This window comes from Sycon ciliatum, chromosome 7 (assembly GCF_964019385.1).
Source record: "Sycon ciliatum chromosome 7, ocSycCili1.1, whole genome shotgun sequence".
In the NCBI taxonomy this organism is placed as follows: domain Eukaryota; kingdom Metazoa; phylum Porifera; class Calcarea; order Leucosolenida; family Sycettidae; genus Sycon; species Sycon ciliatum.
This window is the reverse complement of record NC_088649.1, coordinates 35,396,478-35,410,916: the sequence shown is the minus strand read 5'-3', so window position 1 is coordinate 35,410,916 and position 14,439 is coordinate 35,396,478. Positions and strand designations below refer to the sequence as shown.

The 14,439-nt window shown below is 48.9% G+C and overlaps 1 protein-coding gene across 1 annotated transcript; it reads right to left on the bottom strand.

Moving 5' to 3' along the window:
- Positions 1 to 10,600: 10,600 nt before the first annotated feature.
- LOC135821418 (procathepsin L-like) lies at positions 10,601 to 13,603 on the bottom strand. The gene is made up of 2 exons (XM_065334484.1): positions 12,492 to 13,603; positions 10,601 to 11,929 (listed from the first exon to the last, which is right to left on the bottom strand). The coding sequence occupies exons 1-2, from the start codon at positions 12,966 to 12,968 to the stop codon at positions 11,660 to 11,662; spliced, it is 747 nt and encodes a 248-aa protein (XP_065190556.1). The 5' UTR covers positions 12,969 to 13,603; the 3' UTR covers positions 10,601 to 11,659.
- Positions 13,604 to 14,439: the final 836 nt, after the last annotated feature.

Here is a 14,439-nt window from a genome sequence, read left to right as displayed (position 1 = left end):
GTAGTAGTAGTAGTAGTAGTAGTAGTAGTAGTAGTAGTAGTAGTAGTAGTAGTAGTAGTAGTAGTAGTAGTAGTAGTAGTAGTAGTAGTAGTAGTAGTAGTAGTAGTAGTAGTAGTAGTAGTAGTAGTAGTAGTAGTAGTAGTAGTAGTAGTAGTAGTAGTAGTAGTAGTAGTAGTAGTAGTAGTAGTAGTCAACTAGTAGTAGTAGTCAACTGGATAACTAGTAGTAGTAGTCAACTGGATAATCAATCTAGCCATGTTCCCCAGGTGGGGCGGTCGGAGTCGGGACCTGGCAGCAATCGTTCTGGTGGTCGGAGTAGTTGCGGGCCCTGGTCTGTCGGGGACGAGCGGGAGTACGACATTGTCAGGACATTGTTTGACGAAGTTGTTCACTGGAAACGAAACATATTTATGCTTCCACTTGGATCTGCAGGGCGCGAGTTTGTCATGGAGATAGCCAATATTATATCATTCTTCAACTTGGATACACCCTTGAGTGGCATAGCCTGGACAGTACTCACTATTGCCTGCCATTTGCTCCTCCAAAAGCCTCTCGGATCGTCTCGAGGTGGGGAGAACGCTACCATCCTGCGATCCAGGCTCGAGTTGTGGAAAGCAGGGAAATTGGAGGACCTACTCCTTGACGCCAGGTGTATCCAGGCTCATCTCCGGCCACGACGGGTCACCAGCGCACGCTCCGAGCGGGGTCATACCGACACTGACTTCAGCCGACACGTGTTCAGCGGCAACATCAACTCCGCCATCCGCTGCCTGTCGGAATCTAAGAGTCCGGGTGTTTTGAGACTTGACGACATCGCCGATCCGGCCACGGGGGAAACGGTCGACGATATCCTGCGGCAGAAACATCCAGCTGGGGCAGATCCAGACCCTGATGTGCTCCTGGAAGGCGAGCCCGAGCCCGTCCGTACCGTGCTATTCGCGGCCGTCACCGCTGATTTAATCAAGAAGATTGCTCGCTCGATCAAGGGCTCGTCAGGTCCATCCGGGGTGGACGCTGATGGATGGCGAGCGATGCTGACCTGCTACGCGGCTGCCTCTGACCAGCTGTGTAGTGTACTTGCAGAAGCCGCACGCAGGATATGCACGGACAGTGTCGGCGGGAGGGATCTCGAGGCGTTCACTGCAGCCCGGTTGATTGCCCTCGACAAGCGTCCTGGTGTGCGTCCCATTGCGGTCGGCGAGGTCCATCGCCGCATCATCGCCAGGGCAGTCATGCGAGTGGTGGAGAGCGATGTTATGGACGTTGTTGCACCTTCCCAATTATGCGTTGGAATCCCATCCGCCTGCGAGACTTGTGTCCACGCTATGCGTGAAGGGTTCAATAACCCCAGCACGGAAGGAATCCTGTTAGTTGACGCATCAAATGCGTTCAATTCCGTCAATCGTAAGGCTGCACTCCACAACATTCGGCATCTTTGCCCAGCACTGGCAACGTTCGCTAGCAATACCCATACAGATCGCGTGCGTTTGTTCGTGACCGGCTCTGGCGAACTACATTCAACAGAGGGCACATGTCAGGGTGACCCTCTCGCCATGGCCATTTACGCCCTGGCCATTACCCCGCTTGTCCGCCGCCTGGCTCATCTGCACCCAGACACCTTCCAGTTGTGGTATGCAGATGATGATGCTGCCCTTGGGAGGCTGCTTCGTCTTCGCGGCTACTGGGACACGATCGCAGCTCTCGGACCACGCTATGGCTACAATCCAAATGCTCAAAAGACTGTGCTGGTGGTCAAGAATCATCTGTTGGAGCAAGCCAATACCGTGTTTGATGGCACGGGTGTCATAATCACTGGTGAGGGGTCCAAGTACCTGGGTGCACCGATCGGGACACCTGAGTACTGCAGCCAACACCTGGCTGCGGAGGTCGGTCGCTTTTCCCGCCAGGTCCGCCGGTGTGGTGATTTTGCGGAGACCCAGCCACATGCTGCGTATACAGCCGCAGTGAGAGGGCTGGTCCCCAAGTGGAGATATCTCATGCGTGCTTCGCTCTGCTCCGGCGAAACCATGGCGCCTCTCGACAGTGCAGTGGATAATCATCTTTTGCCTCCGCTGTTGGGTCAGCCAATTGCCTCCGGGAGTGCCTTGCGCAGATTGATGTCGGCACCTTCCAAGTGTGGCGGCATAGCCATCCCGATGTTGGCGGACACTGCCACGTTAATGTACAACGATACAGTTAAGACGACTCGGCCAGTGCGGGGGCTATACAGGTTCCCGGACGTGCCTGAGACTGGTCGTGTGGGATCAGCTGCTGATGGCGGGGCGGATGGTGGTGGTTCGTCTGGCCTACGGGAGATGGCGGAGGCGCTCCAGGAGGCGGAAGGCGCACGGCGGGCTGCTGCACAATCAAGGCGTCGGGCTGGCAAAGCATCTTTGGCCGGTCTGCAGGATCATCTATCCGCCACACAGCAGCTTTTGATGGACGTTGCCGGCACTGCCGGTGTGTCTTCCTGGCTTACGGCGGAGCCTCGTCTGGCGCACGGCACCGTCTTGAATGCCAGTGACTTCCGTGATGCACTTGCTCTACGGTATGGTTTGCAGCTCCCTGGGCTACCGTCCACTTGTGTCTGTGGTGATGCCTCCACGATGGACCATTTGCTAACCTGCCCCGCCGGCGGGTATCCATCTGCCCGGCACGATAATGTGCGTGACATCCTGGCGGAGACGCTCTCCGAAGCTGTTCGCGATGTCGAGACAGAGCCACGTCTCCGGCCGCTGTCTGGCGAGGATCTGCCCTATGCGACGGCTAACCGGACTGATGAGGCTCGGCTGGACATTCGTGCCCGGGGCTTCTGGACAAGGCAGCAAGACGCTTATTTTGATGTTAGGGTAACCCACCCTAAGGCGTCTGTGCTGTCTGGTCCGGAAGTCCTTAACCAACTCAGGGCCCATGAACGGCAAAAGAAGCAGCAGTACGGTGCCAGGGTCACTGAAGTCGAGAGAGGCTCTTTCACCCCTCTTGTGTTCGCCACGAATGGGATGGCGGGGCCGGAGTGCTCACGATTCCTGGCGACACTTGCCGGTCGGCTCGCGGAGCGCAATAAAGACATCCGGTATTCAAGCATCGTCAGTGCATTGCGTGTTCGGCTGGCATTCTGCCTCGTACGGTGGGCAATAACCTGCTTTCGCGGTTGCCGATCATCCTACCAGCGTCGCGTCCGCTCGTCGCTGTTGGTGCAGTGTCGACAGGCTGCCGGCTGAGATTCAGTGTCCATGCGTCAATCTGGACAATATAACAATAGCTGAAAGACCTTAACAATTGATTACTTCTCTTGACATACTAGTGCATTCTCTCTTTCTTTCTCTCTTTCGTTCTTACTCACTCTTTTCCATCACTTGTGTGCTTACCATGGTATTTTTTTGCCCGTAAAAGTGGTTTGGTCAGTAGTAGTAGTAGTAGTAGTAGTAGTAGTAGTAGTAGTAGTAGTAGTAGTAGTAGTAGTAGTAGTAGAATTTATTATTTTGATAGGGAAGGCCCTACAGACGTTGCCACATAACCCAAGAGTGTGCAACTCCAGCTATGGGGTCTGCGACGGCAGAACTTCAACTTCTTGGTTATGTACTCTTGGTAATATCCTATACTTGTTGGCGTCACGCCATCGTGGAATAAAAGAATAATAATAATAATAATCAGTTTCCTCTGAGACAGTTTCCTCTGAGACAAAAATGCGATAATACTCATAAAAAGGACACACTTCAGGCTCATTACAAACATCTTGAAAGTTTTTGTCTTCACAAGTATACTTTCAAGCCTTCTCATCAGGTGAAATACAGGCAAGGGAAAAGGAACAGGAACAGTGGATTAAATACAGTAAGAAGGTGGTAAAACAGCGCAAAAAGAAAGAAAGAAAGAAAGAAGATAGCTAAAGTAAACAGCGAAAATTGCAATAATGACACAAAGGTGCAAATGCGAGAAAACTCAATAAGCGCGACATGTAGTGCGACAACAAGAGACAACCACTGGACATACATGTAACTAACGAGGTTTTGACGACACTTAGGCTGTTAGGTAGGTCGTCAAAACCTCGTTAGTTACATGTATGTCCAGTGGTTGTCTCTTGTTGTCGCACTACATGTCGCGCTTATTGAGTTTTCTCGCATTTGCACCTTTGTGTCATTATTGCAATTTTCGCTGTTTACTTTAGCTATCTTCTTTCTTTCTTTCTTTCTTTTTGCGCTGTTTTACCACCTTCTTACTGTATTTAATCCACTGTTCCTGTTCCTTTTCCCTTGCCTGTATTTCACCTGATGAGAAGGCTTGAAAGTATACTTGTGAAGACAAAAACTTTCAAGATGTTTGTAATGAGCCTGAAGTGTGTCCTTTTTATGAGTATAATAATAATAATAATAATAATAATAACATGTCCAGTCCACTACAATCAGTGACGGTCGTAGCTAGGTCGGACGGTGCGTTGACCCCGTTGAACTTTTGCTACTACAGTACAACGCCCTCTACAAAATTCCCCTGTTATTTTGCACAGAACCATCATATACATTAGCAGCATATGTGAGCATAATGCGGCATAATATAATTATTATGATAACTTTTAGCATAAAATTGGCATAATTCCGCAATTTTTTCAGCAATGTGAAAAGCATATTTTAACGAAAATATTAGCATAATCTGTCAAGGCCTACAGCACCCCGAAGACTACAACTGGTGAAATTTTGATTTTTGCCCCTTAACTTCCCCTTTAAAAGTCGGAACGAAACTTTTTTAGCACTTTTTCCAACCCTGCCCCCCCCCCCCCGCCCGTAAAAACGAACGTTCGATTTTACTGCACTACGACCACCAGAACACTAGAACTCTACTCCAAACCACAAACGAATGCAACCAAAACAATAGTCAAAAAGTCGAATTATTTATTTTGACCACTTCGCAAAGTAGAATTCCCCATGTACCCATGGCTATGGCATAGGCATAGGGTCTACGGCAAGGCAGTAAACATGGTCAAGCTTTAGTTGGCCTCAGCCCGAGGTTTTTGCCGTGAGCTGACGGCGTCTGTTCTCAAGGCTAGCAGGCTCAGGCTTACCTCGCCCTTGAAGATGGTGTAGCGGCGGACCTCCTCTTCTTCGGTACCGTACATCTTCTCGAACTGGGTCTTGAAGGTATCCCACTCCTCGGAGATCTTTAGCTCCTCCAGTACGGACTTGGCCGATACGGCGGCGACCAGCGCCAGAAAGATCAAGCACTTCATCTTTGCGAACGAGCGAACGGAAGCGAGAGAGATGAAATTTGGCGAACAACAACAAAATAGAAGGAGCAAAATCCTGACGGCGGCTCTGTTGATGTTACTACAGTAGAACCCTCAGTGAGCGTATGCGTAGCTTGCAGTTTTTTTAGTAGGCTTTGACGCTATCAGTCCATTCAGAAAGAGATGATATCCTAGCTTTTGACAAAGTATCAAAAGCTAGGTTAAAGTATCCTAGCTTTTGGCCACAAATGGGTCAATTTTGAGTTTTGTCACAATTGTTTTGGCAATCCCCGGACCCCCATATGGCCATGCCAGAATTCTCTTCCAATTGTGTTTTTGAAGTCTATTTCTCCCAAGAGCAAGCCACGACAAGAATGCAATGCCGAGCGCCGAATGCAACATTTTGAGCGGTCACTCACGCGATGATCACGAGAGGGTGCGCAGTTTCCATACATAGGCGAATGATACACGATCGCAGGGTGCCCTGGCTGCAGCTTTGGTAAATGGTTGCCAGGCTCATGACTTGTAATCTCGCCTCCAATAGTGCTAGCTTTAGAATATCAGTGTTTCTTGTATTAGTTTTAGATCTAATAATGTTCACCTTCGTTTCCATTATGTCCCTTTCCTTTCTACTTTTATTATTGGCTCAATACCCGAGTTCACCTTTATAGTACCATAAATATCCTTTCCTTTGTTGTCCAATTATCATTGTAACTTGTAAGAACTCAGATGGTGAGCCAAGGAAAAATTGTAACATCGCATAACTTGTGCCCACAATTTCCCATGTTACAAAACTATCATTGGGATGAAGATTTCTGATGATTATCACGTGAACGACGTTCAAATCATACAAACAATGTTCTGATTTGAACGTCGTTCTCATGTGATAATCAATAGAATGAATTGTCATAATTATTGTTACAGTGTTCTCGTGGTATGTGTGCGCTCATTTTACTTTCTTCGAAATCATTATGATCAATAATTATAAGAGAAAAGGACATATGGATATGAGTTAAGAGTAACTCTCCATCACTGTAACATGATACTATATACAGTCAGAAAGTGCAATATTATTGCACTTTCTTTCTTTTAAACTCGTATCCATATGTCCTTTTCTCTTCTACATTAATTTTATTTATGGCTCAACATCCGAGTTTCAAATCAATAATTATTGTAGTATTTCGGCGTCCTCATTGGTGTAATACCCCCGTGCTCAGATTTGTCCGTAACAACCAGGCAGTAGTAGATATGGTATTAAAATATACTACTCCCTGGTAGCAATGCACCCCCAAGAACGGAATAATCTGATGCACGCACGCCTGCCGGGTGCGTGCTCGCGCAAGCAAGTGCAACAACAACGCGCACAGAGTCCAGTATCGATTTCACGAAAGAGAACAAAACGCTCACAGCGGCAAACAGCATCCCAGAACTGGCCCACATAAAAAAAAAAAAAAAAAAAAATTTCACGGTTCGCGTGAGACTCGGCCAAAGGCCCACATAAACTCGGAGAAAAGTCAAAACTGTCGAACACAGAGACATACATGTACATGATCACGCACAGTGACGTTGGCAGAGCGAGACAGTAGGGAGATTCCGGAGTAGACCCGGGTGCTCGAATGAGACACAAGGTACCAAAACAGAAACAGCCTGAAATTGTACCTAAACTTGTTCCGATTTCGTTTAGTTTTCACAAATACCATCAACATACGGCCCGCTAACGGTATGCCAAATTTCAGAGCTGCCCGGTAAACGGTTTTTGAAATACTCGCGACCCACTTTTTGCTGGGTCCTTGATTCGAGGATGTGGGTCTCCTGTACGGTTCTGCCAAAGACCTGCTGAATCTGCGGCTCCACTGATCATCTTGCTCTCAAAAACGAAGTAGTAAGTTACTACTACCTGCCCTCAACTGCCACACCAAGCGTAGACGATGGTAGACCCGTGTGCTTGAATCGGAGACGATCTGACGAGTTTGCTGTTTCTGATTCGAGCACCCAATTTTCAAATAAAAAATCCGAAGGAAATCCGACCATTTTACTGCGTACTGTAGCTTGTGTTGTAGCGCACCCAGGTTCTGAATTCCTGCTGGGTGGGTCAAGCCAGACTCTCTTCCCTGTTCCATCGCCTCTCCAAAAGTATATTCTGACATTGTTGAGATTTACAGATGAGAAATTCCACACCTGTCAAATCGTTTCTGATTCGAGCACCCGGGTCTACGATTTTTCGTGCCAAAATCCGTAGAGGCGCTACGGATTTTTCATGCGTCGTTTTCGAGCAGTGAAATGTTCCGGAGTACGGAGCTTCTGTGTTTGCCGTCATTGCCTAGGTTACGATCCCAAACACGTCACATTCCCGCGCTATGCCTTTTTATTTTGAAAATTTGTACCGAAATCAAAACTTTCCGCGGAAAATCCATGTTTCTCGTACCAAATTTGTACTCGAAAAATCTTTCTGCACCCGATGACGCAAAATCTCCATACGAAACATGGTTCGTATGAAAGCCAGTCCACACGGATTCTCCGTGCCGAAAAATCGTATGGAGCACGCCTGGAAAAAATCCGTAGCGCCCACACGGATTTTCGCACGGAAAATCGTACCCCGGAACCTCCCTAGTAAACCTTGACAATGCCAGTACAGCAGAGAAGAACAGGAGAATGAGAATAAAGGGGACGACTGCTGCTACTGCTGAACACACTAGCTACAGTGTACAGTTAGACTGGTATGCCAGTTGTCGGATTCAGGACGGGAGTCACATAATAAGTTCTTTTCTTTTTCTTTTCTTTTTTTCCTTCTCTTGCCATGGAGGGCTAACGCCCCCTCCTTTACATTGGCTTCTGCCATTGGACGGTGAAATAATATTATATTAGGCCACACCGTTTTTTATCTGTGTTTCGCGTCCCCCGCGCGCATGTATTTTCACAGCCGGAGTTAAAAAAAACAAAAAACGGAACAATTTTTTTTGAAAATGCAATACAAATTTAATGCAAACCCAGAAAAACGGAACATGATTGTTACACGTAAATATTATGTTGGCATCAATTAAATATTTGTTCTATTTATCGCATGATTGTACTCAGCAGTCGCCACCTGGTGTGAGGAAGTTGCGCAGCTCACGACCATCGCTGCATCGCAGCCACAGGCCGCCTACTCCGCCTTCACACAGGGCCTGCAAAACAAGTGGTCCTTCCTCTGCCGGACCTCCTCCATCCCGCCATCCTTGCTTGAACCGCTGGAACACGCAATCAGCGGTCGGCTCATCCCGGCCATCACGGGTCAGGCTCCACCTGGGACAACTGTTCACTCCCTACTCTCTCTGCCTTGCCGGCTTGGGGGACTGGGTATGGCAGACCCTTGTTCAGTGGCTGAACAGTACACCTCATCCCGAAGGATCACGGCTAGCCTCGTGTCTCGCCTGCTGGAGCAGGAGTCGTCCCTTGGCGACTCTCTGACTCAGCTCCGGACGGTCAAGGCGACGGTTCGGGCCGAGAAGCGGAGCGCGTTCAAGTCTATGGCTGACGCTCTTCGCTCGGATCACCGGGAGCTGGCCCCTGTTCTCGACCTGGCCTCAGAAAAGGGTGCATCCAGCTGGCTGACCTGCCGCCCCCTCAGCCGCCATGGTTTCACACTCAGCAAGGGAGATTTCCGGGATGGCCTGTGCCTCCGGTACGGCTGGACACCTCCTCGGCTCCCAAGCCCCTGCGTGTGCAGTAAGCCGCTGAATGTGAGTCACGCCCTGTCGTGCCCGTTTGGTGGCTTCCCGACGCTGCGACACAACGAGGTGAGGGACATCACTGCCAGAGCTCTGAGGCAGGTCGCTCACAACGTTACAGTGGAACCCCACCTCCAGCCCGTCACCGGAGAGGCCTTCCGCCATCGCACAGCTGTCACGGAGGAGCAAGCTCGGCTGGACGTTGCGGCTAGTGGTGTGTGGGGTGGCCGATTCGAGCGCATCTTTATTGATGTACGGGTGTTCAACCCTTTTGCGTCTTCGAATCGTGCCACCTCCCTCGCTGCTAGCTACAGACGCCATGAACAGGAAAAGCGCCGGAAGTACGAGGAGTGAGTACGTGAAGTTGAGCATGCCTCCTTCGTGCCCGTTGTGCTCTCTGCCTCTGGTGGCTATGGCAAGCATGCCAATGCTCTTTTCACGCGGATCGCCTCTCTCCTGGCTGAGAAGAGTAAGGAGCCATACGGGCAGGTTATCTCCTTGCTGTGCTGCCGCCTTGGGTTTGCCCTGGTGCGTTGTGGTGCTATGTGCCTGCGTGGCTCAAGGAGCATGTTTGCTCCTGCCATGCCTGAGGCTGCGTTTACACGGAGACGAAACGAAACGAAACGGAACGAAAACGGGCTGGCCTCGAATCGTTTTCAAACCGTTTACACGAGAACGGCAAATCGTTTTGAACCGTTCACACGAAAACGGAAAACGGGCGAGCAGGCTGGAGTTAGTACGTGCTGGCTTGGCGCAAGGGCGGGAAGTAACACGTTAGTTGGAGTTGGTACGCGCTGGTGGTCGCAAAGCTTTTTAAAGGTCAGGTATTTCCCGCGAAATATAGTCCCGCGCGGAATGGTTTCCATGACCGCGCTCCGTTTCCAATCGTTTTCACTGTTTTCACCGTTTACACGAGAACGAAAACGTTTTGAAAACGTTTTGAAAACGTTTCAAAACACTTTGAAGTGCGTTTCCATTTCGTTCCGTTTAGGTATCGTTTTCGGGCGTTGTCGTGTAAACGATAGTAGTAAACGCAATGATTTCGTTCCGTTTAGGTCCTACTTCGTTGTCGTGTAAACGCAAATCGTTTTCAATCGTTGTCGTGTAAACGCAGCCCGAGTCCCCTGCTGTGCTAGTGGCGGCGGAGGCACGCATCCAGTGAACCTGCACAGTGCAGTGATCCTACTGAGTGACAGACTCTGTAAATACTGTATATGATGATTCGTTTTTATATATGTGTTGATTCTTCACAAAATGTGTTATTTTGCCCGTACAAGAGGCTCAGTTTTCCGTGTGACTCAGCTCACACACATGTACATGTCATTTGTACATTGTGTGTGCAATAAGCTGGGCCACAAGTCACACAATCATGCTGCCTGTGTTTGGACCACACGCCACATGAACTGGCACAAGCATGGCAGAGGCCTAGAGGGGATACATGTACACTCATGTATATCATGTACAGTGCTGGCAACTGAAATCCGACATGTCAATGTTCATGTTAATGTACATGAACAGACAGTCAGTGCCGCGTCGCTTCACTGTACACAAATGCAATGCACGTACACTGTTTTTTTTGTTTGGATGGCTTTTTTATTTTTTTCCCCCTCCCTCATGCTCATTGATTTCATCAAATAAGGTGACGCGAAACATAGAAAAAAACGGCGTGGCCTTATATAAAATAAACACACTTGAGAGGGATGAGAAGCGTTTCTTCTGTAACTCTGAGTTTCACGGTTTCAACCGATCATCAGACAGCAAGCTGACCACAATTTTCAGAAGATAGGATTGATATAGGCTGCAAGCTTGGATCATAGCGCGAATGGATGATCCGGGCTGATAGTGTAAGGAAGATTGCGCCACAAAAGCAGCAGCAGCAGCTGTGGCGGTGGCAATCAGCTATTTTTTTATTTTTTTAACTTTGTTTTACTTCACAAAATCCAAACGGGAATTTCCTCCCAATGACAAGGTGGCGAAGATCTTAAGAGGGAAGAAAAAAAAAAGAGAGAGAGAGAGAGAGAGAAAAAGAAGGAAAGAAAAAGTGTGTATGCACTGGAAATGATAGTCAGCTGGATATCGGATCCATTGTCAAACATGGCATTTGCTACTGTTCCATGTAGTCAACGAGCAATTGCGTAGGGTACTGCTGCAGCTTTGAAGGTCTCCAGAGTTGTGCTGGAGCGGACGTCTTCAGGTAATCTGTTCCATTTACCTGTAGCGTTGAAGGCGTACCTCGACTTGCCAGCGTTTGTTCTTGCAACTGGAAGACTGAGTCCGTCCTGCTGCTGAAGGCGGGTTTCTCTGGTCATTTGTGGAGTCATTAGTTCTGTGACGGACTGCGATGTCTCACCGCGTAGGCTCTTCCACACAAGAGCTAAGGTGTTCTGGTGGAAGTGCTCTGACACCTGGAAGACTCCCAGCCGGGTCAGCAAAGGTTCAGCTGAGTGTCGCGTGGGCACACCGTAGACAGTGCGGACTGCTCGATTCAGCAGAACCTGCAGCCTCCTGGTCTCAGCACTCGACAGTGAGCCACTGAAAGAGGGCGAGGCGTATAGGGCGTCTGGCAGTGCTACGGAGGTCACGTACCGTGCCCTTGCAGCTTCACGGAGGCAGCGGCGTGCGCGCCAGAGTGCCCCGATTTTCTGAGCTATACTGATGGTAGATAAGTTACAACATCACACGACAAAGGCGTGTGCGAGCGTTTTTTTTTAGACGGCGTTGTCCCGGCGATGTGTGCTTAGGCGATCGGATAGCTGGCGTCCGTGGTGATCCCGCACATGTTGTCATGGTTACGTGCCGTCCTGATGTATCCCTTGTCTCCCCAGCTGGTACCCCAGGTGTTCTTGACCAGCCAGTAGTCCTGCTCTTCCTCAACAACACCGTAGCCGAAAACCAGGGCAGCGTGATTCGGGTAAGCGTTGGTGCACTTGCTGTCGATCAGGATTCCGTGCTTGTAGTAGCGGAAATACGTCGATGAGGCGTCGATGGCAATCGACACTGGGCCAACCTGCGATACGACAGCCGGCAGGAACAGAAGAGAACACACAGAGAGTGAAGAGTATTACAATTACATGTATATGTTTCTATACATCGCCGAATGCAATCAAGTGCTGGGAAATATATCACATCCAAAACAGACTGTAGCACTTTCCAAACATCCACACCGCTATTTTACATCATCAGATTTCTTTTAAAACGACAACAAGAGTCAATAAGCTGACCGGGAAAACTGCAACAGCCATGATGACACAGTGGTTGAACACAGGGAGTCTTAAAATACCGGTATTTTACGACTCCCTGGTTCAACAGACACGATGGTCCAACAGAGTAGAAGCGCAGTGGGCCGGCCAACAACACACTATGCTGTGGTGCAGCGAGCAGTAAAACAAACAGTTGGTGGACAAGCCATTGATTGTGCACTCTCATTGTAATATCTAAAACCAAAGAGTGGTATATACATGTATGATAAAGCTTTCTTATCTTTAGCCGGATATGTTCTCCTAAGACACAGCTTCTAATATGGGCCACCATGCAGAGAGTATTCTGTTATGTGTAAGAAAAGTACTCACCGAGGCAACAGCCTCCTGCAGGGCGCTCTCGGACTTGCGCGGCAGCATGTCCTTGTAGCTGGTGAGGGTGGCGCCGACGTGGGACTCCCTGAAGCGGCATGTACCGGCCTTGGCCGTGTAAGGGTAGCTCTCCTCTGTGTCAATGCCGTGGTTCTCGATGATGTACTTGAAGCGATGGTCCATGAAACCTCCGCCACAGCCACGATCAGCCTCCTTTTGGTTGCAGTCAATCAGGTTCTGCTCGGACAGCGAGACAAGGTTGCCAGTCTTCTTGAAGTGCTGGCCTTCGGTGGAGCCGGTTGTGCTGAACGCCCAGCTGGAGCCGCATGCACCCTGCGTGTGAGCACACAACATGCACACACACACAACACAACACACACACACACACACACACACACACACACACACACACACACACACACACAAGTAGAAAGTATTATGGGTGTACCAACTAACTGATGTCATCGATGACGTCATAGCGATTTTACCCTAAACCGCGGCGTCTCACGTACGCGGGTCAAAAGGTTACACACTGTCTGCATCAACCGGTGAGTACCAAAATGTCGATAGTTTCCCACTCCTCACAGCGTGCTCAGAGTACTCACAGTGTGCTCGGATCAGGTGGAAGTTTCTGGAATCAACTAGAACCGGCGACAAGTTTGAACGGGACGCGGGGTCCATGGCCATCATCTTTAGCGGTTTTTATATGAATCGTGCACGTTTCAAAGAGATGTAGTACTCACGTCACCGCTTTACCCGCTTCACATCCTGAGCGGTGGACTTCAACCAACGAACAACTGGGCGGGGATAAAAGTGATTGGATCCACCTTGATCAGTCCCATTCAACTATCATCAAGATGTTGTTTAGCTGCTCAGCATGTGGAAAGACCACGACCGGCCTCCGGCCGTTCGTGGACCACCTGAAGTCTAAAAACCACAGGAGGAAGCTGGAGGCCGGTCTGCAGCCTCTGTTTCTTTGTTCTTGGTAAGTAATCTGTCGTGCAATTCTCTTTATTTGAAATACCAGAGATCTTATACACGTTTTGATGTGTTTCCTTCCATGCAGCGACAACGAATGGCGTACATTGGCGGACATGAAGCCCCATATATCAACGTCAAGGCATCTAAAGCACTATTGTGAAAAAGTCCAAAACTACTACGGAGAAATACAGGCCAACAGCGTTATTACACTCATACAAGCTGAGAATGATCTACTGAAATTATAATTAAACATTTTAAAATCAACATATCTGTGCTAAATGTGTGTGTCTGGATGGGGGTCGAGTACTCATTCGATTGCATGCTCCGAGTCGATGGGTTTGGCATGCCGAAGTGCAATATGATTGACGTAGTGGGTAGCTGCAAGTTCGTTGAACAGAGTGGAGGCAAACGTATGACAGTTGTTTGTTACAACGTTGTAAATACCCTTGACGAGATTAGAGTCGTAGAGGAAATCTATCAGATCCTGCAGATTTACATGTGATTTGTCAGCAATAATCTCCTCTATCGGAGTTTTTCGATTGGTGCTTCGATAGGAAGATCTCACGCTTGAACGAGTCTTGCCTCTGCATATGCTGACACCGTCGGTGGTTTTTTCCGCCGACCACCACCAGTTTCTCGTTTGAAAGACGACGAAAGCGTGGAAAGCAATCAAATCTGTCGGTTGAAGGTACCACATGGGAGTTTTGTAAATGCCCGCCCAGATGATGGTCTCTTCACCTACCAGGGGCTTGAGATAGGTTTTGATATCGGCGCTGTCGATTCTCCACGCATCTTGTCCGATTTTATTCACGTTCGGGTGGAAGTACACGGCTTTATCGTAGTTAGCACCTCCAAATTTGTGCACGAGCTCCGAAAGTCCTGACGAGATGTTCGTGCACGAGGCAGACAGGATGACGCAACCCTGTTGACAAATTGAGCATAATGATGCATGACGAAAGCAAGTAGA